The sequence below is a fragment of the Lissotriton helveticus genome, chromosome 5_1 (assembly GCF_964261635.1).
Source record: "Lissotriton helveticus chromosome 5_1, aLisHel1.1, whole genome shotgun sequence".
In the NCBI taxonomy this organism is placed as follows: Eukaryota; Metazoa; Chordata; class Amphibia; order Caudata; family Salamandridae; genus Lissotriton; species Lissotriton helveticus.
This window is the reverse complement of record NC_136065.1, coordinates 53,832,912-53,860,115: the sequence shown is the minus strand read 5'-3', so window position 1 is coordinate 53,860,115 and position 27,204 is coordinate 53,832,912. Positions and strand designations below refer to the sequence as shown.

At 48.2% G+C, this 27,204-nt stretch overlaps 1 protein-coding gene across 1 annotated transcript in view; it reads right to left on the bottom strand.

Annotated features, from left to right (window-relative positions):
• Positions 1 to 378: 378 nt before the first annotated feature.
• Positions 379 to 27,204, bottom strand: part of GNL1 (G protein nucleolar 1 (putative)) — a 176,334-nt gene continuing 149,508 nt past the window's right edge. The window contains exon 12 of the mRNA XM_078641705.1: positions 379 to 874. Within this exon, the coding sequence (XP_078497831.1) occupies positions 597 to 874 (278 nt within the window). The 3' untranslated portion in view covers positions 379 to 596. The remainder of the gene's footprint in view (positions 875 to 27,204) is intronic.

The following is a 27,204-nucleotide window of genomic DNA, read 5'->3' as shown; positions in this document are numbered from 1 at the left end:
CACATTTTCCTGCCCACTTGTGATGAGGGCCTACCCGCGAATGGCTCGGAGATTAGACAGATATAGAGCTTCCCCTTCTAGAAGGCCACGCTTTAGATGTCAGAATAAGGGGGACAGAGAAACACCTACGGACCCGCAGTGCGAATCCATAGGAATGGGGAATAAGAAGGTGACATCATAACACCTACCACTTAAGGGGGTTCAGGGGCAGGGCTTGAGAACTAGGCACTCAATGGACAGGTTTGGAAGCAGCTGAGATGTGACCTCTCAGTGGACACCTTCGAAGGTGGGTGAAGATACAGCCACAGAGCAAAGGATACTGACTAAGGTCACGTTTGTGAAGACCGTTTTGATAAACAGCATGGAGTGGAGACCAGGTAAATAAAGCAGTCTTTATTCCTATACAGCACATACAGTCTAGAATGACATGGAATGGGTTCGACAATGCCGCCACGGCTCCACAGGTCCTACCCGATGCCCATGCAACGCATCGAACCTTCAGGCTGCGCCAGCAGCTTCAGCTCTGGTCCCAGGACCCTTCAAGTTCACCACAAAAGCCCCCCGCTCCCTCAGTTGTAGGGCAGGGGGAGCAGGAATTAGCACTCGTCCTCCCCCAGAAGCTCAAACAAGTTCTTGTGGGACAACTTGGCCTTCATGGGCTTCTTGGACGGACCAGCGTCTGACACCTCTGTGGTCGGACCATCTTCATCGGCCTCTTCTTCCTCATCAGCATCCCGGTCCTTCTCCTCATCTTCCTCTTCCCCAGAGCTGGAGATCTCTTCATCTTCCTCTTCTTCAGAGTCCGAGCTGTCCCTAAGCCGGCACATCTGCAGGGCCGCAATGTCTGCCGTCTCAGGGTGGTTTTCCCAATTCTCTGATGGCGGAAAGAAAAGAAAATATTAGAGGTAGGTCTAACCTTTGCAACATTTAGAAATCCATCTGAGCACGATTCTAGGTTATTAAACCGTATCCTGTTTTAGGTTTAAACCTATAACTGATAAAACACCACCAAAAGTGAAATAGCCCTCACCAGTTTAAACATATATACACACACACACTGAAAAAACACCTGCACAACCACAAACTAAATGCCATTCAAAGAAAGGAAAAGGAGAGTAAAAGAACAATTTGTTCCTTTAGGCACCAAGAAAATGTAGCTTTGTTATACAAGGTAGCAGCAAGAAAGACCAGGCTAACATTCTGTAGGAGTTTTGTTGTTTAGGGATATCGCTAAAATATTGCTTCTTTTTCTCCTTCATTTTGCTTTTGCAGTTTTGTGGCCTTTGGTATAAAAATACAGGGTTTAAAAGCGGGTTTTAGGTCTGATTTAATTATTTTATAAACTGTAGAGAATCAGGAAATATCAAAATCCTATTTGATATTTTGGCTACGTTTGATTATTTCACTGGTATGTAAAATGGTTGGTTTCATAAGAATCTTTCCCAATATTTACAATCACATTTACCCACAGAGAGTGGATGAAACCTCTGAATTTATCGGGGAGAAGAAATTGAGAAAACTTGAGTCCCGGTTTATAATTGAATGGAAATACGAGTTACTTACCTTCGGTAACGGTGTATCTGGTAGAGACAATTCTAGCCGCAGATTCCTTAACATAGTATTATCCCCTGGTGTGAGACTGGATCCGGAATTGTTTTGGCCACAGCATCCAGCGACTCCGCCCAGGCATAGCCCGCCTACGTGACATTAGCGAGGTCACATAAGTGCCACCCCGGCGCATCTACGTCAGTTTTCTTCGGAGAACTTTTCTGCGCCACAACGCGGAGCCACCAGACAAAACTGTGGGAGTATGGGAACAGTGTGCGAAAGAACAGGAAGAAGGAATGGTGATGAATAACACCAGAAAGAACAGTGCCAAGCACCGCAGTACCCAAAGGCAAGGAAAAAGAGAAAGAACAGAGCATAGCCCTGAGCAGCAACCCTGCCAGTACGGAGATAGCCCCCCTGGAGACAGGGAACGTATATACAACAAGCATTTGCAATGCAATAGGTCTCGCATTTACACGAGTTTGAGCTATTGACATTGTAAATGACAATGCCTTTTATTTTTGTTTTTAAAACATAAATAAAAGGCATTGTAATTTACAATGCTAATAGTGTAAACTTACGTAAATGCGAGACCTATTGCATTGCAAATGCTTGTTTTCAAAGTTGATGCCTGAGCAATTGCATAGTCACAATGAAAACATGAACAATCATCCACCAAAGCACATACTCAGGTCAGCTGTCAGATACTTCAGTCAGAGGCGTACAAAAAAAATGTTGGCAGGGTTTGCTAGTAGCAAGAGAGCAGAAATGCTTCGCTCACGTATCACTAAAGGGCTCACTCACTAAACATTTCTTGATTTGTGAACAATCTTCTCAGCAGACCTCGTTAAAACCTCAATGAACCAATCAGGGGTGAGTTCCCACACTTATTGTTTTTACCCTCGCGCTTCACACAAAGGTCAGCCGATGCCAGGGCTCTCTATTACAAGTTGGAATCTGGCACAGGGGAGAAACGCACACAGTACTCAGGTGCCTGGCCTGTCGTCGTCTCGACTGAGGGGCAAAACCAGCTTCTAGCTTTCCTTTTCAAAAACAAACATGAACCGAACGAGCAACGGGCCAGTCTTATATATAGCGCGGACTTTACCTGGGCTCCGACGTGCTGGTATCCGGGAGGCCGTCTCCCCCTGCGCTTAGCAATGCCTCCGCGGCCGACGACGCTCGGCTCCTCTCCACCGGCCACACGTAAAACGAAACTGAGCTGTATACGGTAGAAGCTCACACGCGCGACCCAAGGCGCATGGCAGAGTCGGATTCCGACGCGCGCGACCCAATCCCAAGCCGCACGTCGGAATCCGACTCTGCCATGCTTCTTAATGTGCGCGTGGCCATCTTCTGTTTCCAGTCATGGTCAGCTGAAGCGACATCTATAGGCTCTCAGCGAGAGCACGCTTTTCGCAGCGAGACCTAGAAAGGGCATGACAACATGAAGCAGGACTACAACCCCAACCAATAACAATGAAAGGGAACCAGTCCGGGACAACCAAGGAACGACCCCCCTCCAAGACAGTGGCATCACACAATGTGACAACCCCCATAAGGATCAAAGGGCAGAGGCACAGCCAAAGACCGCAACCTAGAGGATAGCAGAGGGGCCAGAACCCCGCAGTAAGAAGGGGAAGTGGTAGGGAAGGGGGCAAGGTTCAAGGCAGGCCAAATCTGGAACAACCAGCACAGAAGCACTTACAAACCCATCCTCCAATGTGTAAAAAGGGGAGGAATCGAGCAAAGAAACAGGACGAACATCCTGACAGAAAGAGCGATAGAACGCACTCACTGAAGACAGAGCCATCCACAGGAAGGCAAATGCAGAAGACCAAGCCAAAAGTCCTCCTAGAACGGGGAGGAAGGGAGGGCTGTTTAGGAATCTGCAGCTAGAATCGTCTCTACCAGAAACACCGTTACCGAAGGAAAGTAACTCGTACATCTGATAGATATTGCTAGCTGCAGATTCCTAAACATAGAATAGATACCCTAGCCATACCCAAGGGGAATGAGGGCCTGCAAGAGGACCCCACCAACCTGGACACAACAGAGGGTCCCAGACAGGGAGAAGAGCCCTGTCCCCCCAGGCAAGGGGAACCCTTACAGCCGGAAACCACCGTCCCCAAAGGGGACGCGGAAGAATAAAAGAAGAAGTAGCACGCTAACACCCAGCAGAGAAAACAAGGGCAAGCAAGAGGAGACCAAAGCACCCCATGCCCATACAGGGCAACAGAACCTCCATCCAAGGCCAAGGCGAGGAAGAAGATCAACCTAGAGACTCCAAGGAGACACGGTAGAAAGAAAGCAAGTCAACACACCCCATGAAGAGGGCAGGTGAGCCTACCATAGCTAGAAGGCAATAGACCAGACAGAACGGTGCCAACAGCAACAAAGCAGGCGGAGGTAGAAAGAGGAACCCGGGGCACCCAGGAAGAACTGTGCAGGCTACACCCGAAAGAGGAAGGACATAATCCATCTCAACCCTCAGGAAGGAGAGGCAGAGAGCAACACAGGACAATTCACTCAGGCAAGCCAGATGCCAACAGAGAGCAGGAAGGCGAAGAAGGACCCTGACCCGTGTCAGGGAGGAGGCCACACATGGGTCCCACAAAGAAGCGGAACCAGTGTCAAGACGTCGGCCCGCAGACATCAGGTCAGACCAGGCGAACAGCACAGCGACCCCAGTAAGGAACACAACGGGAAGCAACCCAAGGCATTCCAAGCAAACAATAAGAGAATTGCACCTGCAACGTACTGTAACTCCATGGAGAGCAGAGGGCCGAGGGCCACCACAGCTCCCAAGCAGAGAACACGCTATATAACAGCTACCATTACCCCACATAGGGTAAGTTAAGTCCCAAGATATGGGAACCCTCTTAGGAAGAAACTTCCGCTGCAGAGGACAACAGAAAGGGCCATGGGAAAAAACCAGCAGAAGGCTTGTCAAGCAGCCAAAGAGAAACCAGAAGGCCTAATCTCAGGGCCAACCTGGTGCATAAACTCAAGGCAAAAACACACAGCAAAGAAGGGCCGGCCAGCAGCCAACAGAACTCCAGTCCCCCTAAAGAGGACTCAAATGCGCATGAGCACACAAGTGGGGGCGACCCGCCCCAATGAAAGAACAACTCCTGAAAACCAGATCAACTTCACAGGTCACTGAGGGGGAGGAGGGGGAGGAGGAGGTGGAGGTGGCTGAAGCCCCGCCAAGAACCTCTGGAAGGCCTTGTCAGCAGGGCTGTGGAAAAAGGAAGTGCCATCGAAGGGAAGGTCTACCAGCCATTCCTGAACATTCTCTGGGAACACAAAGCCAAGCATGGCGGCGAAGGGCAACAGAAGAAGCCATGGCATCACCAACCACCTCCGAGATCAGAGCGAAGAATAAACGCCGCCAGGTCCCGGCCATCTAACGCATGGTGCCGCAAATCAACATCTACACCCTCCTGAAAGGCGTCAGACCCAAGGGACTCCGCTGAGTCCCACAAGCAAGAAGGGGCCCTAGCCAAGACACAGTGTTAAGGGCTCGCAGAGCTGCACTGGTCGAGGCCAACATATTGCGCCCCCAAGAGTCCAACCAGCGGGCCTCCCGTGACGGGGTAGACAACAGCAGTGGCAGGGTGGGAAAGTCAGTCTGCAAAAGGGGGCTTCTGGCAGAGGGGTGGAGGGAAAGACACACCGGGTCATGCGGTGCTGGCAGGTGACAGTGCAGAAGGTGTTGGGGCACCAGGTCCCCAGAGGCGGGACGACCCAAAGTCCCCAACAGAGAGGAATGGAGCGAACCCTCGAAGGGAAGCAACAGCTACCAACCACCAGAGCCCTGGTGGAGAACTTCCAGCAGATGATCTGCATGAAAATGGGCAGCTGGATCACCCATGTGCAGAATTCCCACAGCCGTGGAAACCTCGCGAACGAAGGCCTGCAAACGCCTCCATAGGACCCCGGAGTGGAGAAAGCAGCTCCTCGGTATGCGACGGCTGCAAAGTAAGACGGCCGTCCCCAAGCCAACCGGAGCGGGGAAGGGCCAGGTCAGGAAAGGAAGAAGAGGGAGTGGGGGACCTGTGGATCCACCGGCGAAGAACGGTGCAACGGCGAAGAGCAGTCTTTTGATGACGTCGGTGAAAAAGCCACGACACAGCAGCCCGTCTTCAGCGAGGACGACACCAGCAGGCGCCGAACCACCGGGGAAGAGGAGGTGTCCGAAGAAGAGTCCACGACCTGACATGTCTGGTGCCGTAGAGTCAGCAATCTGAGGCAGGACGTCGTAGTCATCCAGCGCCAGAGGAGACGCCGGACTGACCGCCACAGCACGCGGCGCAGGGGCCCGGGGTGGGGCTGTAGTCGGAACGGCGCCGATTCGACCTCCGACAAGGCAGCCGCCTGCGTGGAAGGACGAGGGGGACCCGGGGAGTGACAAGGAGTCCCCCACCAGCTGCGGCCCATGAGAGGATGAGAGGCCCGCCGACCCCCACGGCGGCGCCAGGGACGACTTGACCTCCATCGAAGCAGTCGCCTGCGTGGAGAGACGAGGAGTCCCCCGCCAGAGTCGACCCATGATGAGACGAGAGGGGTCCGCTGACCCCTATGGCGCTGCCCTGGCCAGCAGGTGCCGGCGCCATCTGGGCCAGCAGGTGCCGGCGCCGTGACGGTGTCACCTCGGCCTCAGACAAGATCGCCGCCTGTCCGAAGGGCAGAGAGAGGCTCGGGGATGCGACCTGAGCCCCGGCGACCTCCTGCGACACGACAGGGACTCCTGCAGGAGTTTGCGGCGAAGCAGAGGCGCTGTGGTCCGAAGGAGGGAACCCCGAAGGGCCGCACCCCAACAGCACCACATCCTCCTAGCCTGGATCCGAACAAGTTGGCGCTGGGGCCGGATCTGCTGGCAATGCGGAGGGCCCGCACAACGCAAGGGATCCACAGACGTCCCAGGGGAGGGAGGAGGAGAAGTCAAAGAAGCCTACAAAGCCGCCACATATGTCTCCATCTGGGCTCTCGACGCCCCCACACCGGGAAACGGTGGTGTCAGAGATTCTTGCTTGAAGTATCCAGAAAACTCAACAGGAACAGAATGATGAACTTTCCCCCAATGCCCTCTCGAGTTTCCCTCTACGCGCCAAATGTTAACCTAGCTGCGTGAAAGAACCCCCGCGGGGGAAGGGGATGGGACAGAGAAGAGACTGCTGGTCTTCTATCAGAAGTCTTCACAACTACCCTCTAGATCTTCTTGAGCGCTGTTCACACTGAAAAGACACAAACAGAATTAACTAACACCGCCCTAAGAACTTGCTCTTCTAACACCACTCCCTCACTCTCCCTAGGAAGTTATTACCTACCCAATGCTAGACCAGTTTTAGCCACGCCTCTATTTTGGATATAGTTGTTATATGTAGAAGTTTTCATGTTGAATATTAAGTAGTTCTATATCCTGTAATTAAATGCAATTATCATTAGGATTTGTAACTGTTCTAATATTTTTTCTAAAACTGCTTCTTTTATTAATACTGAGAAAAGTTACTTATTAACCTTTGTCTTTTCTTCTTTTGCTATTTTCTACAGGAAAAGAATTTTAGGACAGACTCATACAATGAGGCAAGTATAAGTCTTCGACTTAAAACTTTTATCACCATCCAAGAATCTTTCAGAGTCGGAAATAATTAGTAATTACTGTTTCTTCTTTTTTAACAGGAAAGAACAGATGCAGGTTTTTTCAGGAAGCCAGCAAGGTAATTAATCATTGCATTCTTAGACATTTAAATCCACTTTGAACTGACAAAATGGAGGTTTAACCAAACTTATTTTAAATGACTTCTTTTTGCTCTCTAGGTACTTGATTGACCAGAAAATGAGGAGAAACCGGAGCGGAGAAGACTGGTCAAAAAGACGCCTTAATGGACTTCTCACAGGAGCTTTCCTTTCAAGGAACCAACGCGTAGAGAGAAACTCACTACCGTCTGTAAGGATTCCACGTAATACGCCTGACTACACTCGAACACTACACGAACGCAGGTTGAAGTCTTCCGACCTCCATAACGGTCTTGGTGAAATGCGCGGGATCCAGAGCCAGCGTGAACCCTCAGCTGTGCTCGAGTCACACGCAAGTAACTAGAAGACTGCAGCGCTGCACCGCCACCTTGGACAGATATTTTCTGACCAAGGCAGACCAGCTCCCATGCCCTGGGGACAGGGGAAAAACTGTAGCCCCAACGGATTGTCCTCGCGGAGAATACATTTTCCTGGAAGTACCCCTCCGCAAGGGGTTTTCCCCAAGCCTTGCTTTGTGAGGGTTTTGATCATGAAAGGCTTTCACCAATCGGGGAGCATGGACATTAGAAGAGGGCTCCCATGATCTCTCTTCAGGACCATAACCCTTCCAATTGGCCAACTAGTATAGAGTCTTTTTCCTCCATTTAGAATCCAGGATTCTTTTAACTTCGAATTCTTCTCCATCTACTGTTTCGATTGGTTTTGGAATGATTCGAGACTCGCAAGTGTATGGGGAGTTTCAATCTATATGTCACTGGGCTTATTTTATTTTCTACTTCAAATGGACCTATGAATCGAGGCTGAAACTTCCGAGTCCCTTTTAGTCTCAAATTTCTGGTACTGAGCCAAACCTTGCTACCAATTGGATAATCCTCTCCTTTCCTTCTTTTTGTATTTGCTTTGCGCTTGTAAAGTTCCTTTGACTTCTCTAATTAATTTTTCTTTTGCTATCTCTTGGGTGTCTTAAGGACTGTACAAATTCTTGGGCTGCTGGAACTGAAACCTCACTACCATGTGTCATTAGATTTAGATGTCGACCTTATATTAAATAAAAAGGTGAATGACCTGTAGAACTGCTTTGGGAATTTTTATGTGCAAACTCTGTTTCCCAAAGAAGGTCTGACCAATCTCCCTCTTGATCTAGTAAGTACAAACGGAGGTATTGCTCTAGCTCTTGATTTGCCCTTTCGGTCTGTCCATCAGTCTCAGGATGATAGCTTGTGGAGAATCTGGTCTCAATGTGCAACCCTGTGGTGAAGGCCTTCCAAAAACGGGACAAAAATTGTGTACCACGGTCTGAGACCAGAATCTTGGGAATTCCATGTAACCTTACCACATGCCAAACAAACTGTGTAGCCAATTCTCTAGCACTAGGAGTGTCCTTTAAAGGGACGAAGTGAGCCATCTTGGTCAATGCATCTACAAATACCAGGACAAAGGTATAGCCCTTACTAACAGGTAGATCAACAATCAGATCCATGGTCACTGAATGCCACGGGCAGGGAGGTGTAGGCCTGAGTTGTAACAACCCTTGAGGTAATTGTCGTGTTGGTTTTCCCTGAGCACAGATCCCACACCCTAGCACATATTCTTTGATGTCTTTGGTCATCTTGGGCCACCAAAAATGCCTTTTGATTAGTTCCTAATTCTTATGTACTCCTTTATGACCAGCTAAAGGATGATCAAGGCAATCATAAAGGACTTGTTCTTGTATTTCCAAAGTGGGTATGTACAAGGCTCCATCATGATAGGACAATCCTTTCCGATTTTCACGAGATGGATCCATCAAAATCCACTGTTGAAGCTCTTCTTGCGTGACGCATTCCTGTACCTTCTCTTCTAGAGTTTCACTCAATACTGCTCCCACTATTTTTGATTCTAGAATGATCTTTTGGTCGTCTATTACCAGTTTTTGATCTTCGGCATCCAATCGGGACAAGGCATCCGCCTTGCCATTCTTGCTTCCTGGACAATCGGTAATCACGAAGTTGTAATCTGCAAAGTATAGAGACCATCTGATTTGACGCGGAGTTACACTTCTGGCAGACTTCAAGAATTTCAGGTTTTTATGATCTGTAAATACTGTAATAGTATGTTGCGCTCCCTTCAGATAGTGTCTCCATTCTTTAAGGCATCTTTTATAGCCAGGAGCTCTTTTTCTGTGATGGTGTAATTGATTTCAGCTGGAAGGAGTTTGCAGGAGTGATAGGCAACTGGATGCAATTGAACAGTTTCCTTGTGCCTCTGGGAAAGAACTCCGCCAATGGCTTGGTCCAAAGCATCAGTTTCCACGTAGAATAGCTCCGTGGGATTCGTATGAAGGACGATAGGTGCAGAAGTGAAACTCTCTTTTAAGGATTGGAAGGCCTCTTCTGCTTCTTTTGACAAGGAAAAAGGAGAATTTTTCCTTTACAGATGAGTTATTGAAACCATTCTCTGGGAAAAAACATGGATAAATCTTCTATAGAAATTTGTGAATCCAAGGAATCGTCGGATCTCCTTCAGTGTGGTAGGAGATGGCCAACCCAGTACTGCTCTAATCTTCTTGGGATCCATGGTAATTCCTTCAGGAGACAGAATGAAGCCTAGGAAATCCACTGAGTGGACATGGAACACACATTTTTCAAGTTTGACATAGAGACTGTTTTCTCGTAACTTTTCCAAGATTCCTTTGACATGTTCTTGGTGTTCTTCCTCAGACGCTGAGTAAATCAAAATATCGTCTATATATACTATAGCACATTTGTCTATATAGAAACTCAACACGTCATTAATAAAATACTGGAAGGCTGCTGGTGCATTACATAGGCCATAAGGCATAACCTGATATTCATATAGGCCGAACTTAGTCAGGAATGCAGTCTTCCATTCATCGCCTTCTCTGATCCGGATTAAATGGTAAGCTCCCCAAAGATCGAGTTTGGTGTAAATCTGAGCTCCCTTAACCTGATCCAGAAGCACCGAGATCAAAGGTAGTGGATACCTGTTCTGGACTGTGATCTTGTTCAGGGCGCGGTAGTCTATGCAAGATCGAAGTTCGCCTTCTTCCTTCTTAGGGACGAAAAATAACGGCGAAAAGACCAGTGACTGAGATGGTCGGATGAAACCATTGCTCAAGTAGGTCTGGATATATTCTTTTAAATGAGCATCCTCCTTTTCAGTCAAAGCGTAGATTGTTCTGCATGGAAGATTTGCGCCTGGTTCCAGCTCGATCTTACTATCATACGGTCTGTGAGGTGGTAACTTCTCTGCATTTGCTTCACTGAACACATCTTTATAGTCCCGATACATTTCAGGAATTTCTTCTGTACGAATTATGCACACCGTTGCTCCATTTCCACACAAACTAACAGCCAAGTTGGGCTCCTTCTCTTGCTCTTTGTCGTGAAAGCAGGACCCCAAACAGTATTCAGAATTCATCTTAATCGACCTCTTCTCCCAGTCAATTTGTGGATTGTGTTCCGTTAACCATGGGAGTCCAAGAATCAATTGAAATTGAGGTGCATCAATCAAGTTAAACTGTATGTGTTCTTGATGACCATCCGTTAGCACCAACTCCACCTCTTCGGTGTGACTAACAATTGGACAGGAACAGAGGTTAGTTTCGTCTACCGCTCTTACTGCTTCACTCTTGGTCTTCCGTATTGCTTGCAAACTTATACTGGAAGCGAACTTGATGTCACAGAGGTTTCCGGTAGCCCCGGAGTCAACCATTACTGAAATGCCCTTTTGAATTGAAGTTCTGTATTTCAGGGTCACCGATAAGTTTAAATGCGGAGTAGAAGACTGAAGTGTGTTAGCCAGCGAATGGGATTCTGGAGTTGTGTTTTCTTTAGCATCCACCAGCCCAACTCCTTCTACTGGTGGTGCCACAAGTTTTCCTTCGATGAAGTCTTTGGTTTCTTCGGTCATCCCTTAACGAAATGGCCGCATTTTGCACAATACATGCAAAGGTTATTAGCTCTCCTTTTTTCCTTTTCTTCTTTTGAAAGGGGTCCTCTTATGGCTCCAATCTGCATTGGCTCTGCCATCAGGATACTCTCTGTTTATCTAGCTCCTTCAGATCTGGCTCGATCAAACCGAGGTACATTCGAACGAAAATCTCTTATTTTTTCACCTTTCCGCTCTGACTGCCTATAATCCAATTCTAGGACTAAGACGATGAGGGCAGAAACCTCTGTGGGTCAATTAGGAATCTGGGACAGCCCGTCCTTCAATTCGTCTTTTAAACCTCGGTAAAAAAGAGCCACCCTTTTATTCTCTGGCCAATCAGTTTCCACAATTCGTTTATTAAATTGAGCCAGGTAGGCTACCAGTTATTTGTTTCCTTGTCTTGACTCTAATAACTCGATGTCCGTAGCTTGGGACACTCTTCTTCGATCAAAGATCCGCAAGAATTCCTTTTTAAATTCATCAAAATCGTATAAGACAGCAGAATCTTTTGTGACCAGTGGCAAGGACCATGCAGCTGCGTCACCACTTAAGTATGAAAGAACAAAGGCTACTTTGGACTGTGCGTCAGGGAAAATGGTGGGCTGACATGAAATGTAGGGAGCACTGCGTGAGTAAAATCTGTGCCGTTTGAGGGTCTCCACTGAATCGCTCTGGAGGAGCAAGCGGTATAACAGGGGACAAGGAATTAATGACTTGTGTAGTACTTTTGGGGTGTAGGAATGGGTAGGCATTACTAGCTTGAGTGTCTTGAGATAGAGTTCAAAAACTGGAGCTTGCGAAATACCCATCCATCCTACACGCTAAGTCTATGGTTTCTCTCCTGGAGGCTAATAAATCTCGTCTTAGCGCCTTGTTCTCTTCTCGAACTAATAATTATTTTTGTATAGCGTCTAGAACCCCTCCTAAACTCTTTAAGTCAATTCCTTCGGCCAATCTGCTCGGGGGAGTAACATTTTCGTGGGCACTTCACTCTGTCAGAGAGTCTTACTTGAAGTATCAAGAAAACTCCACAGGAACAGAATGACTAACTTTCCCCAATGCCCTCTTGAGTTTCCCTCCACGCGCCAAATGTTAACCTAGCTGCGTAAAAGAAACACCGCGGCGGAAAGGGGATGGAACAGAGAAGAGACTGCTGATTTTCTATCAGATGTCTACACAGCTACCCTCTATATCTTCTTGAGCGCTGTTCACACTGAAATGACACAAACAGAATTAACTAACACCGCCCTAAGAACTTGCTCTTCTAACACCACTCTCTCACTCTCTCTAGGAAGTTATTACCTACCCACTGCTAGACCAGTTTTAGCCACTCCTCTATTTTGGATATAGTTATTATATGTAAAAGTTTTCTTGTTGAATATTAAGTAGTTCTATATCATGTAATTAAATGCAATTATCATTAGGACTTGTAACTGTTCTAATTTTTTCTAAAACTGTTCTTTTATTAATACTGAGAAAAGTTACTTATTAACCTTTGTCTTTTCTGCTTTTGCTTTTTTCTACAGGAAAATAATTTTAGGGCAGACTCATACAATGAGGTAAGTATAAGTCTTGAACTTAATCACTTTTCACCAACCAAGAATCTTTCAGAGTTGGAAATAATTAGTAATTCTTCTTTTTTAACAGGAAAGAACAGATGCAGTTTTTTTCAGGAAGCCAGCAAGGTGATTAATCATTGCATTCTTAGACATTTAAATCTACTTTGAACTGAAAAAAATACAGATTTAACCAACCGTTTTTTAAAGGACTTCTTTTTGCCCTCTAGGTACTTGCGTGACCAGAAAATGCTAAGAAATCGGAGTGGAGAAGACTGCGGTCGAAAAGTCGCCTTAATGGACTTCTCACAGGAGCTTTTCTTTCAAGGAACCGACGCGTAGAGAAAAACGCACTACCATCGGTAAGGATTCCACGTAATACGCCTGACTACACTCGAACACTACAAGAACGAAGGCTGAAGTCTTCTGACCTCCATAATGGGCTTGGTGAAGTGCGCGGGACCCAGAGCCAGTGCGAGCCTCAGCTGTGCTCTTGAGTCACGCGCAAGTCACTAGAAGATTGCAGCGCTGACCTAGTGCTGCGCTGCCACCTTGAACAGATATTTTCTGACCAAGGCAGACCAGCTCCCATGCCCTGGGGACAGGGGAAAATCTGTAGCCCCAATGGATTGTCCTCGGGGAGAATTAATTTTCCTGACAGGTGGATAAGGGGATGAGACGCAGGGCCGCATCACCTGCGGAGAGCCCACGCCCCCAACAGGCTGCAAACCAGCCCTCTGGGACACACTGCGACACTTACAGACAGGTGAGCACCGCTCTTGCGGCTTAGGAGAAAGACAAGGTCGACGACGGCGGCGGCTTCGAAGACCTTCCGCAGAAGCTGATCCAGGTGATGAAGCCGATCTGGACAAGCGAGCCAAGAGAAGTTTCATCCGGCGCCAACTGCTGGCACGCCTCGCAAACAGTGGAGTTGTGATGTTCCCCCAAGCACCACATGCAAATGAGGTGAGGGTCCGGAGCCGACATCAGGCGCCCATCAGACTAGCACGTCTTAAAGCCTGAAGGCATCCGCACACTGTTCCCACAAACACACGCAATAGCGAAGGGAAAAAGCCTAAACCGGCCCGGAGCAAGAACCGGATCCGCGTTGCACGTGGAACAGGAAAAAACTGACGTACGCGCGCCGGGATGGGACTTGTGTGACCTCGCTGACGTCAGGTACGTGGACTACGCCTGGGCGGAGTCGCATGATGCCATCTCCCCCCCACCCCCGGCGCAGGGATGCTGTAGAACATTTTTTGCCGGATCCAGTCTCACGCCTGGGGATAATTCTACGTTAAGGAATCTGCGGCTAGTAGTCTCTACCAGATTTCAAGATACCTAGAAGGTGTGAACGCAGAAGATCTGTACACTCCTTTGGAGATATTAGAACAGTATATATGTTTTCTTGTAATATAGGCTGCAGAATGTAAAGATAAGGTTTTTAAATTCACGTAGGATAATTAAGTTATTCAGCCCCCTTTTCTAGTGAGTCAGTATTGATTGTAGGTGGATTGCCAAACACCCAGGCTTTAACCATTCAATGCAAGGTGTAATGACAGATGTATGTGTCACCAAGCACCTGGGATAGTGGTGATACATGTAACCAAGATTTTGGAAAACATGGAACGCAGTGTCATGAGGAATGCTGCTGCAAAAAGTTCTTACCAATTTAAACAAAGATCAGAAGTGATATTGTTTGTATGTGCAGTGATTCAGCTACGTTTATATAAATGTTGTGTGATGACTTGTCAACATAGATACTTGAGCTGAAGTGCTTCCCTTTAAGAGATCCTTGCCACTTGTTAGATGGTATGCTGAAAGCATCTTTGCAATCTTCAGAGTTAATGAAGAATGCTATTGAATTTTAGTCCATTCTGGTGCAGTGTTTTGTTATGCATTGGAACAAAAACAGAAATACTTCTCATTTTGTGCTCTGTGTGACATCAAAGAAAGAGTCATCCTAACTGTGTCATTTAGCTGGTGGTTCTCAGTCCTAGAGGCCGTGAATGCTATATTATCCACGTGGCAACCCTTTCCAGAATTTTTGCTGAAGTGATGATGCCAAAGGCAAGAAATTTGAGTATCTTCGGTTGCATATTGAAATTAATGTGAAAAAAGTACACTGTACTGCAATCTTAGATTCTTACAGGAAAACATGACTGCTGAAGTGGAAGTAATCAAAAAAGCTAGAGTCTGAAAACACGCTTGTCTACCAAGTGTTCAGTGTAATTGGTGTAGATTTGAAACATCTACTTGAGAGTAGGCTGGGAGACACTTTGAGCGACTTTGGCCCTGCAACATGTTCCATGTTAGACTGCGTGCCACTTGGTAAGCAAAGAATGATGAGGGGCAATTCAGTAAATGTTATTTTGCATTGTATGAGAATGGCTTGCAATGATGCATAGAAATGCCCCTTCACCAACCACGGCATTTGAAGTCAATGAAGCCTCGCTGTGGTACTCTGCACAATGTCTAGATCCCTTCCATATAGGGGAATTTTCAAAAGTGCTGCTTCATTTTTGAACGCTTCAATAACTCAGGAGGGCATATGCGCCCATTTCAACGCATTTGTTGCAGAATCTGTCCCAGAGAATTGCAATCTTCAGGTGCACCAGTATTGGCATGGAAAGCTACGTCAGTGGCCAGAGTTAGCAGATTCTGTCCTGGTTGTTTTGGCGTTGCCCGTCTCAAGTGCCAATGCTGAGAGGGCCTCATCACAGATATAATTTAACATGGGAAGGAAACTCACAGAAGAAGTTTGGTATGGGGTACTATAATAAATTTGATTTGTAAAAATGTATTTGGACCTCATATACACTCTACATATATGGTCTATATACCATGCAGAAAGCAATAATAAAAGCAAAACGTTCCATAAAAACCAGAAAAACACTGTTTTTAATTGTACGAAAATGTGTAACCACTGTTTTTTTAAGGTATTGAAATCACTTGAAAACACTGAAAAAATCCCACCAGAATTTCCCAAAAATAGAAACTGAAAACAGGAAAGCCTATCCATTCCCTTTCAGACATGGGTTTGTGACATGGTCTGGATTTCATATGCACTTCAAGAAAGACCACTCAAGGCAACTGGAACACCGTCAAGAGAACAGAGCAAGAGCTAGGAGGACTTTAGGGTCATGGGGTCATCCTAGAGGAATGGATCAAGAACTATTGTGTACTGAGGCGCTTAGACCGGCAAGGAGCCTCCTGCTGTGGTACCCAAGAGTCCCACTCCACAGAAAAAGGAGTGGGCTCCCCTCATATGGGACAGATTCAGTCTCTGAGAACCAAAAGATGGCAGTGCAGACTGCCCGGCAACTACCTCTGAAGGTTATCTTCCAATACCCTGAGCTTTTCATAAACGTGCTTAGTTACATAAACCATATATTAATTGTAAATAAGTCACAGTGGGGCGTGGCCAAGAGTGTTAAGATGGCGGTCGCACTCTAAGAGAGCTCCGGACCCCTCCGTCATCTGCTTGTGATCAGCCAACTCTCTGGCAGCGAGCCGCATAACAGTCAGACCGGGAGAAATAGGGCAACTTGTTCGGACCCTGGCGGTAGGAGCAGGAGACTCACTATACCTCTGTGACGACTGCTGAGACAGACCCGAACGGCACAGAGAGAAGATGACGGCACACTGACGAGACTCGCCCAGAAGACGCGATGACCCCTCGGCGAGTTTCCTCGAAGATCCGGAATGGTCGGATTAGTGGAGCGGTGTCCTGTGTTGCTGGCTCGAGGAGGGAAGGCAGCCTCTCGGCCCACGCATCGGCGGGGCGGCAGGCAGGCAGGTCCCCCCCACCCATAGGCCCGATCTGGTTGGCTGTACTCCCACTGCTGCGGAGCACGCCCGAGCCGGCTTGCATGGCGGTCTGTGACCACAGGGGTGACGGGCCTGGAGAGACCCACTGAGTCCTGCATGAGCCGGCGAGCGCAGGAGGGCCTGCGGTGCATCCAGCGTGTGCAAAATAGCTCTCCCTCTGCCGACGGCCTGGGCCCAGCAGCTAAGTTCAGGAGCCCTCCGGACAGGCTGAAAGGAGACAGCCCCACACACTGAACAGGAGTGGCCAGGTTAGTGGACTTGTAACCTGGATTGTTGGAGGGGGAGGGAAGAGGGCCACTCGGCCCACGTATCAGCGGGCGTGGTGCCCCCTGCAGAACTAGTCTGAGCAGCAGGGCTCACCCTGCCACAGGTCACATCTGACCTGGCCTACACTGCTGCCTGCGGGCCGGGGGAAAGACCGCGGATCCCCAGTGAAGTTTGCACAAGTCGGGGTATGGGGTCAGGCATGCAGAGCACCTGGCCTGTTCATAACATCGCTCCCTCCTCTAAGGGGCTGAGCCCGCTGGCTAAGTTGAAGAGCCATCAAACAAGTGGAAGAGAGGTGCCCCCGCCTGGAAATGGAGTAACCAGATCGGTGGAGCTGTCCCCTGACCTGGTGGCTGGGTAGGAGGGGGCACACTCGGCCCACGGATCGGTGGTGGGACACACGAGGCAACCCTGTGAAATCGGACTGATCTGTTGAACTCCCGTTGCCATACGCCACATCTGATCCGGCCTTCACTGCTGCCTCCATTCCGGTGGGGTGGAAAGGCTTAGAGAGGTCCACTGAAGGTTGCATGAACCGGGAATTTGGGAAGGCCTGTGGCACATCTGGAACGTTAATAGTATCTCCCCCTCCTCTATCAGGCTGGACCTATTGGTTCATTTGTAGGGGCCCCCATACCAGTGGAGGTGAGGCAGTCACAGGCCTTCAGCCCTTGCATTGCTACTATTGGAGGCGGCTCTCCCTCAGGCAGGCTGGAGGCGCAGTTGAACCAGACGCCGTACAGCGCCACCCTGTCCATCCTAGGGCCCTGAAGGATGAGAAAAGGCCAGGAGAGAATGAGGGAGGAGGTGTCCTTGACATCCTAACACTAGGCCTTGAGAAAGTCTCCAGGAAAGGTTCCCTCGGAGTAGCTGAGTTACCCTACCCCTGACACGGAGCACCCCCAGCTTCTACCTGATATGGGTAAGGCTAAATGGGCGAACCGCCCCAAACTCAAACCCGTATGGAACAGTATACCACTAGCAGAACCAGTGCCGGTGAGGACGCCCTAGTCGGGGCCCCCTCCTTGAAGGAGATCTTGCCACGAATCTGGAAGCTATACGATCTTTACAAGACTCTGTGGAGAATAAAATAGGGAAGTGCGAGTCGACATGGCCCTTATACGACAAAACCTCGGCAATGCTACAGCTGCATAATAGAAGCCAAATCCAGTCTTTCTACAGTGGAAGATGATGTACTCCACCTGAAAGAATAGGTCACATGACTCCTGGTTCACACGAAGGAACTACACAGATGCACTGAGGATGCAGAGAATCGTTCACATTGTAATAACCTCCGATTAGTAGGCATCCCTGAAGGACCGGAACCCACACAAGTAGCAGCCTTCGTGGAGACCTGGATCAGATCCTGGATGCCAGTTGACTGCCTCTCAGCATGGTTTGTCGTGGAGCGGACCATCAAGCTCTTGCACTCAAACCACCACCTGGAGCCCCACACAGGTCGATTATCGCCAACATTCGCAATATCAAGGATAGAGATACTATCCAGCAGGCAGCCCACTCCCAAGCAAACTTGACTTATCAGGGCAACAAAGTCCCAGACTATACCAGGGAAGTCCAGCTGCAGCAGAGATCATACATCGCGGTCAAGCAGACGCTGCGAGCCCTCAACCTTCAATACAGACTTATTTCTGGCTCGTCTCAGCGTGGTCTTGCAAAATAAAAATCACTTCTTTGACACCCCGGAAGCGGCATGGACTTGGGTGACCGAGGAGCGGCCTCTCTGTCCTTGCATGGCTGCCTCTCCTCCCGCACCCCACCCGGTATCTACAATAACAAAAGGTTCTAGACCCGATAGTCAGTGCACCAGCTCCCGCAGAAGACAACACCCCCTGGGTGGTATCCTCCTCACCCAATGACACCACACAAAGCTCCAACGGCCTGTCCAAGCTCCTCGAATCCTCGAGCCATTTGCAAGACTTAAACACTGAGGCTACATCATCTGGCAGGCAATCCCGCACGCCTCCGGTTATGGGGGTCTGAGGATACTGACCTCTCTTGGAGCCTGGCGATTTAATGAAGACTCGGTTGGTTGGGGGGGGGGGGGGTGTTGCAAACTCAAGTTCCTATCGTTGTTTAAGTTCTTACACTTAATTGCACCACTTGGCACGATACGTTTGGGTCCCACACAAGTCACCCCTTTGATACCATGATGCGCTCCCAGACATCCCCATGTCCTGGGAATCCCAGGCAGCTAACAAACACACATCTCACCTACACCCGACCAACATGTCTATATCATATGATGACGGGGAGCCCCTACGAGTCCTTTCCTGGAATGCCAATGGGCTCCTAGATAAGATTAAGCATGCAGCGGTCCTAAAATATTCACAAAAATCCACCCCAGATGTCCTCTTGCTCCATGAGAAACATGTCCTGGGAGACCACTGTACCTTTCTCGAGCGCCAGGGATATGACAGGCCACTTTATGTACTGTCCTCTCCTGGCCGGCTTAGTCTACCGTCCGTGCGGTGTTCCCTGCAGTCATTCCAAGCTCTGGGGCTGCTCCCCCTGCCATCCTCCCCCCCACCCAAGTTTTGCAAACACCAGCCAGGCTCGGCTGCTGCCCGTACCTTAACTGTGACCGGCTGGTGTGTCATCGGATCCCCTCGCTCCACTATCAGTGCTTGACCCCATTGGGGGTGCACAAGAGGTGAGATTCGAGGGGAGGTCCTGACCCCCAGTCCAGTCTCGTTTGGCCCAGGCTCAGTGGAGTGGCTTCCTGTAGGCAAACAGCGGTGGTCGGAGATAAGGTTCAGTGCAGGGGGGTGCCTGAACCCAGCTCGCCTCGTTCTAGCCAAAGACGAGGTAGTGCGCAAAAAGTGCTAGGAAAAGAGCCAAAAAGCTTTAAAACTGCACCCCCTTCAGCTAACCTCCAATTGACACCCCCTGGTCGACAGTGCAGTCAGCCATCGGCCTGACACCGGCTAACTAGCTTCCAACGCCAGAAGCAGCTAAGCGTCTAGCTTTCAGACCCCGGATAAGTCAGAGCCTGCAGACCCATTAGATCCACTAGAGATCTAATACATCACCACATTTTCAGATCTTCAACCTGCAAACAGCTCCGGCGGCGGCGTCTCTTTAGCCGCTTTAGTTACAACTCTCACTACAGCTCAAAATCGGTTCTAACAACCGTCCAAGCAATGAGATCCGGGAAAATACGAAAGTCTTTAACGGCACCTAAACGGCGGAAATCAAAACAGCAGGGTCTAAAAGACGAGCCCCTTCAGGGTAACCACAAGTCCGTCTTGGCCCATCAGGAAACAGCGATTAAAGCCTTGCCAGATGGTAGCTGTAACCTCAGCCCCAATAGCAAGAGTATGGACACGCCAACAGGCTTAAAACCCTCGAGTCTATTGGCCTATTTCAAAAAAATTCCATCAACGACCAATGGATTCTTAAAATCCCAGTTGCAGGAGTTAATTAACCCCGTATCCTCAGATCAGCTTGCCGAGATAAGTATGCATCCCCTGCAGCCGCTTTCTCCACTACAGTGGTCAATGAGAAATAAAGAGTTAGCGCAACCACCGGGAGTTTACATCTTTGGAGCAATAACGAACGACCTATCCCCGGTCTGGCAGGGGAGCCCAGATCCCAAACAAAACCTAACCATTCATCATTCAGAGCAGCCACCTGGACAACAATGCCCACGCACAGGAGCGACCAACCAAGGAGTACCCCCGCAGCAATCTCCTCCGGGGAGTTTACAACACCCTCCAGGCCTTCTGACAAATCATGCTCAGAAACCAGAATTAACAATAACCTCTACTCAACAAGTCCTAGATATGACAACAGAATCCACAATGATTCCCCATCGCCAACTAACCGTAGCACAAATACATGCGCAAAACTCGTTCGCGCATAACAATATTCTACAACTATCCCACTCACCTCCAAGTATAAGCTCACCAAAGGAGCATTTTGTTGCGTTGAGTCCTCGGCATACAGCTCTTTTATCACCGGTATCCTTATCGATCCCCCCCACAAAAATCGCCCAAAAACTCTGATCCAAACGACCAACTTTTAGCTGACCTCTCATTCTTCTTTAAAAATAACCAAAATCCAACCAACCCCACGCCAATCTTGAAGTCCAACCAAGAAGAGTCTACAGCTATAGGGGTTTGGCCGCAACTTCTTCAGACGATGCAACAAATAGTCAATGCGCTGAACTTTCATTCGGACAAACTGGATGTGCAGGTCGATCTTCTGAATACTCTGGCACTATTCACGGCGGGGATCGACAGCAAACTTGACAAACTGAACAATCTAATAATAGGAGCGCAAGCTTCAACTAAGCTCATACAGTCAGTCTGCTGCTGCTCCCCAATTATTGACTCACTCTCATCACTTCCAGGCTTTTTAACCAGTGTAATAAATGAAGTTAAGCTGCTGAAGGGAGGCAATCCCCACACAACTTCCTGTCAGCAACCACAAAGTATAGAAGATCTAGACAACCCATGGTCTATTGCAAACAAAGGCATTAAGTCAAGCTGGGGAACCACTCTCAGGCCAAACCTGCTCAGCGAACAGCTAAAAACCGGCAAATCCAACGCTTCACCAACGGGTCCTGCACCGTCCCAAACGATGACCGATAACACTGGGGCCCTCAGCGAGTGTACCATCCGTCCGGACCACCAAGTGACAGGGCAAACGGCCTGCTCAACGTCTTCAGACCTTATTAAAGTGGAAGGAGCATCAGCCCCCCTTCCACCCTGCAGTAAGAGAGAGCGTAAACGTTTGCGCAAACAGAGAAACAAAATAAGGGCAAAAGCAACAGACGCCCACCCAAAATTCTTTCCCCTTTTCGAAATGGTGGCCAACAAAAAAACCCTAAGTGAGACAGCTCCACCATCACCCCCAGCAAACCCTAGTGCCAACAATACTAAAGCAGCTCCACTAAAACCTACAATTCAATTAACTGAGGGGAACGCTCACGACCCAACCAAATCAGCTGTGATAACAGCAACTGTCGAGTCCAGCACAGCGATAGAACAACAAAGGACGATCACTGACGACCCATCTTTACCCGAGCCCATAGTGCCTCAAGAAAAATCTAAATTAGCAACAGGCACGACACAGCCCAGTGTAAACCCTAAAACAATGACAATGAATTTTACAAAAACTATTCATAATCAAAAAACAACTGCATCTAAAAACAATCAGCCTTTATGGAAGGCCCCTTTTCAGGCCACCACAACAGGATCAAGAATTGCACGCAGACCCCGCTCTGAATAACTTCAATAAGATGGCTCAGAGTGAAAATAATAAGGAGAACAACAACGACTCATCACACTCCCACATCCTATTGGTACCAGAATACAAATCAAAGGGACGGCAAGACATTCTCAACAGGTCGACTATAATAAAGTTAGCGGTTGGTATCCCGGGGCTCACAGGACTGGTATCAAAGGACATCGAAGCTATCGAATTCCTTCCACCAAGAGGCGCCCAACCTTCGGAAGCTACTTTGGTGTCTTTTAAATCAGCTTGCTGGGTCGGAGCATTTCTGGATCATAAGGACATCCTGCGGGACTGGGGCATCCGAGTGTATCCATACTCCATCCCAGGCTATCCTCCCGCTTTATTAAACCAGCCAATTACCTCTCGGAAAACAGGACCCATCAAATTGGAGGGTCACCCAAGACCCTACTCAATTTTAAAAAACGCATCGGGCCCAGACGATCAATACAAAAGCCCTCCAAGACTGGTCACCTACGCCGACACAACTCAAGATTGGGAGTGGCTTCCAGCCATTTTGTCAACTAAAAGTTCAGTATGACCGTCTGAAGTAGAGAGCAGGGGCCCCAAGCCAAAAACCCCGGCAAAGCCAATACCCTCAGTAACCCCACCAGCAACTGTGCCTAACTCACAAGCAGACTCCACTTTTTCAATATGTTCTTGGAACATAAGTGGCCTTCACCAGAAAACTGCGAATTCGGAAACACTTTCCTTTCTATGTGAGCATGCCGTAATAGCTATACAGGAATCCTGGGCACAACAAGGATGCCCCATTATTGGTTACACAGAAGTATGGAAACCAGCACTCAGAGCTAGCCGCTATGGCCACCCCAAAGGGGGCCTGTCAATATACATATCCAACAACCTAAAAGGCCCCCACTCACGATTACCTATAGATGAAGAATGGCTCCTCAGGGTCAAAATCAACTCTTGGCTGAATCAGCGCTCACTTTTCCTTTTAAACGCGTACATTAACCCAAGTACGCGAACAAAAAGAGATCACCTGGCACGTTTATCGGAAATTATGAGCGACATAGCTGCGGAACACCCCAACACTGACTGTATCGTCACAGGTGATTTTAATACCAACTTATTCCAATGTATCCCAGTAGACAACGAAGGGCCTTTCTTACCTTTGATCAACGAGCCTGTTACACAATCAACACCGCCCAATCAAGCCCATTGCGTACTGGGAGAACTCTGCGTGACACGATTCTATAGCGCTGGCTACCTGGTAATCAACGGAAGATCGGAGGGCGACATCCCCCCTAAATGGTCTTGGACAAATGGTAGCAAGCGCTCTTATTTGGACTACACTATCTGCAATACATCCTTGCTCCATTTTTTGGCAAGCTTCCACATCTATCCGCGAACCGAAAGTGATCATAGACCTCAGGTCATATCATTTAATATAAAACCAGCAACTCACAAACCTGCCTCCTCTACTTGCCGTGGAATATACACAGAGAACCTAAAGCGCCTCAGGTGGAGTGAAGACCTCAGCCAGAACATCTTGCGAGAAAGCATGAATGCAATAAGAGGCGGAATCAAACAAGAAGCCTCGCCGACAGCGACATGGTCAATGCTCTGCTCACAGCTGATTAACCTCTTTCCACCCAAACAGCAGTTCCACAGGCCATCCCAGCATTGCAAGTTCACAATGTCAACTCAGACAAAGTCACTTAAGAAAGCGAGAAACAACGCTTTGCGGTCACTCGCAAAATCTCCAGGGAACAGTGATTGTCTAATACATTATCAAGCTGTACAGAAGTCTTTCAGGCTGGCGATGACCAAAGACAAACAGCTGCATGAAACCCAATTCTGGTGTAAATTGGTGTGGGAGAGTAAGAGTAAAAACTCAAGAAAATTCTGGGCCTTAATTAACAATGTTAACCAGAGCACATTGAGCTTCGGAACAGCAAATATACAAGAATCGGACTGGGCAACATTTCTAACTGACCACTTTGGATCCTCTGAACATTCAGGACCAACAGGTCCCCATTCTCCAAGAGAGATCAATGGAGTACACTCTGCCAATGAGGTCTTGGAGGTGACTCAAGAAAAGGTGGCTATAGCAGTGACAAAAGCTAGATCAGACGGAGCACCCGGCCCAAACGGCCTGCCACAGAGCCTGTTCAAATCTGACCCACCCTTTTGGTCAGGAATTTTAACAAACCTCTTTAACTATGCCCTGAACACTGCAACAATCCCTGACTTGTGGCGGGGCGCCATAATCCACCCAATTTACAAATCAGGATCCCGCTCTCGCCGAATAATTACAGACTTATCGCCCTATTGGACATTGAGGCCAAGCATTACGCAGGCCTCCTCTTGCAGGACCTGAGGTTATGGGCAACAGAATGTAACTTGATCCCGCTGAACCAGACAGGGTTTGTGGCCAACTCAGGGACCATGACTAATTTATTAGCTGTATCAACCATAGTCGACAAGGCACTTTTAACATCTAGGCAAGTGTATTGTTGCTTTGTCGACTTCAAAGCAGCATTCGACAGGGTCCCCAGGGCAGATCTATGGGAAAAACTAAGAAAATGGGGGATACCAGACAAACTTTTGGAAGCAATCACCCAACTCCACTCCCGCACTTGGGTTAGGGTGAAATTGGGGTCCGGCACACACCTCTCGCGGAAAATTATGACAAACAGAGGCGTGAAGCAGGGATGTGTGCTGGCCCCTCTTCTTTTTAAATCAGATCTGTCAAGTATCCTGGACGACACAAACAGTCACCCCCCAAAGGTGGGAGGCATGGCCATAAACAACCTATTGTACGCCGATGACCTGGTTCTCTTTAGCTTTACCAGGGTCGGGCTGCAAAGGCTACACGATAAACTGTTCAGCTACACAATTTCTAATCATTTAGAGGTCAACCTTAAGAAAACACAAGTTGTCCCTTTTGGCAAAAAACGACACGCCGGGGGTGGGTGGCTATTTGACAAGACAAACATCGCTATAGGTCAGTCATATAAATACCTAGATGTCCACTTAGACTCCAGAGGTAACCATTTAAAACAACGCAATGAGATCGCAGCTAAAGCCACCTCCCTGGCAGTGTCACTAAGTAAGCTCTCCAAAAACCTATCAGGCCCAACACTGGCACCTCTCTTGGAAGTCATGAGAGCGAAAATTGGCCCCACTGTTTCTTACGGCATTGAGATACTCAGGGGAAAACTGAACACTGCCTTAAACCGGCACACAACTAGAATTTATAAAAGAGTTCTCCGTCTGCCAAAGACTGCATCCCCAGCGCAGATAAGACTGGAGATGGGGCTTTTGAACTATGAGGCTTTAAACGTGGGCACTTACCTAAAGCTTTGCCATAAATTAAGACAGGCGGACCCATGTACACTAGAAGCCTTAGTCTGGCTAGAAATCACTCAGATCAACCCATGTGGAACGTATGGTCGCCTCCTTAACCGCATGCGTGCGGGCGTAATTCCGCCTGTACGCTGAGATTTACTTATTCGCACTTTACATGACGAGCTGGGCTCGTCATGAGCGTGCGAGGAGGCTACCTCATGACGAGCCCAGCTCGTCATCAGCGTCGAAGGGGTTAAGGACGCCATTGATCAAATGTCAGTGAGTGATCTATGGGTCCTGAACCCCAGTCAGTCAGCTTTTAAAATTGCTATTAAAAAATGTGTCAGAATGAGATCACTAAATATGGACAAAGCATTTTTTGCAAAACGTAGCCACTCCTGGGCACTTATAAACTCATACAGACGGCTAGCCCCCGCAACGTATTTGTCGTGTACATACTCTCTGTATCTTAAACGTAGTCTTATAGCTATCAGAATGGGTGACTGGCGTTTCTTGCAAGACCAGCCCTCCTGGCAACGTACGGTGGAAGATACAACCTGCAGAGGATGTGGCAAAACGGGGGAAACTTTGCTGCATGTGGTCTGCCTCTGCCCTTTTTACAATTCTCAACGTAGGTGCAAACTAAAAGCTGAATGGAACAGGTTGGGTTCCCGGACCTGTAGGCAAGCCATCATTATGGCCTTGAACCCAGAAAACACAGTTTTAAATATAAGGCTAGCCATTTTTATACAGCAAGCATACCGTAATTTTAACCAATTGAGTCCACACTGAGTCTTGCCTAGATCTTTTCAACTACTAATATACCATACAACATCTATTAACTTCTAAGGAAGTAAAAATGAAACTATCATAAAATGTATTGTAAGAGCATTGGTCTGTTTTTATACATAAGATACTACTGGTTGTGTTCAGCTTATAATGTTATTTAATAAGAAGGATCAAGCTGTGGATAATTTCCACTTTTTATACGACCGTCAAATAATTAACCGCGTCTTTTTACTCTTTTTCAATACTTGAATTATAATGTGAATTTTGTATTCTTCTTTTAAAGATATCTGTGTTATATCTAAATAAAGACATTTGATTTGATTTGACAGGGTCTGTCACTCCGAGGCTCCCAATGGGAGGCGATTCTCCTGCGCCGCTCCTCCCTTCACAATTGCCTGTGAGATTAGAGACCCTCAAGCCTCACTTTATCTGCCTCCGGAAAAACTCAAGTACACCCTCTGAGACGTTGGAGACCTCTTGTCTTCCCTTCCACCGGGTCAGACTGTGCTTGGGGGTGACTTCAATGCGGTCCTCAATCCCACCACCGATGCAACCGGGATACAGACTGGGTGCTAAACGCCTTACAGACTGGAGATCCCGCCTAGGACTATTTGAGGGATGGCGAATATGGAATCCCAGAACGCTCCAGTACACCAACATCTCTGCCGCACATCACACACATTCCCGCTTTGACTTAATATTTATGCCTGCCCCTGACTGTCGCATAGTCACTGCTATTCAAATCCTTGCTCAGGGTATATTCGACCACTCTCCCCATCCACTTGGTATAGGAGGCCATACAGGCATTGCACACCATATTGCCTGGTTTCTCTAGGACACGGACTATAAACAGGCTGAAGAGGAAACACTCGAGCAATATTTCCAGTGCACTATGGGCGGCAGGCAAGGCGACGATAAGGGGCTACGCCAAATCCTACCATAAGCG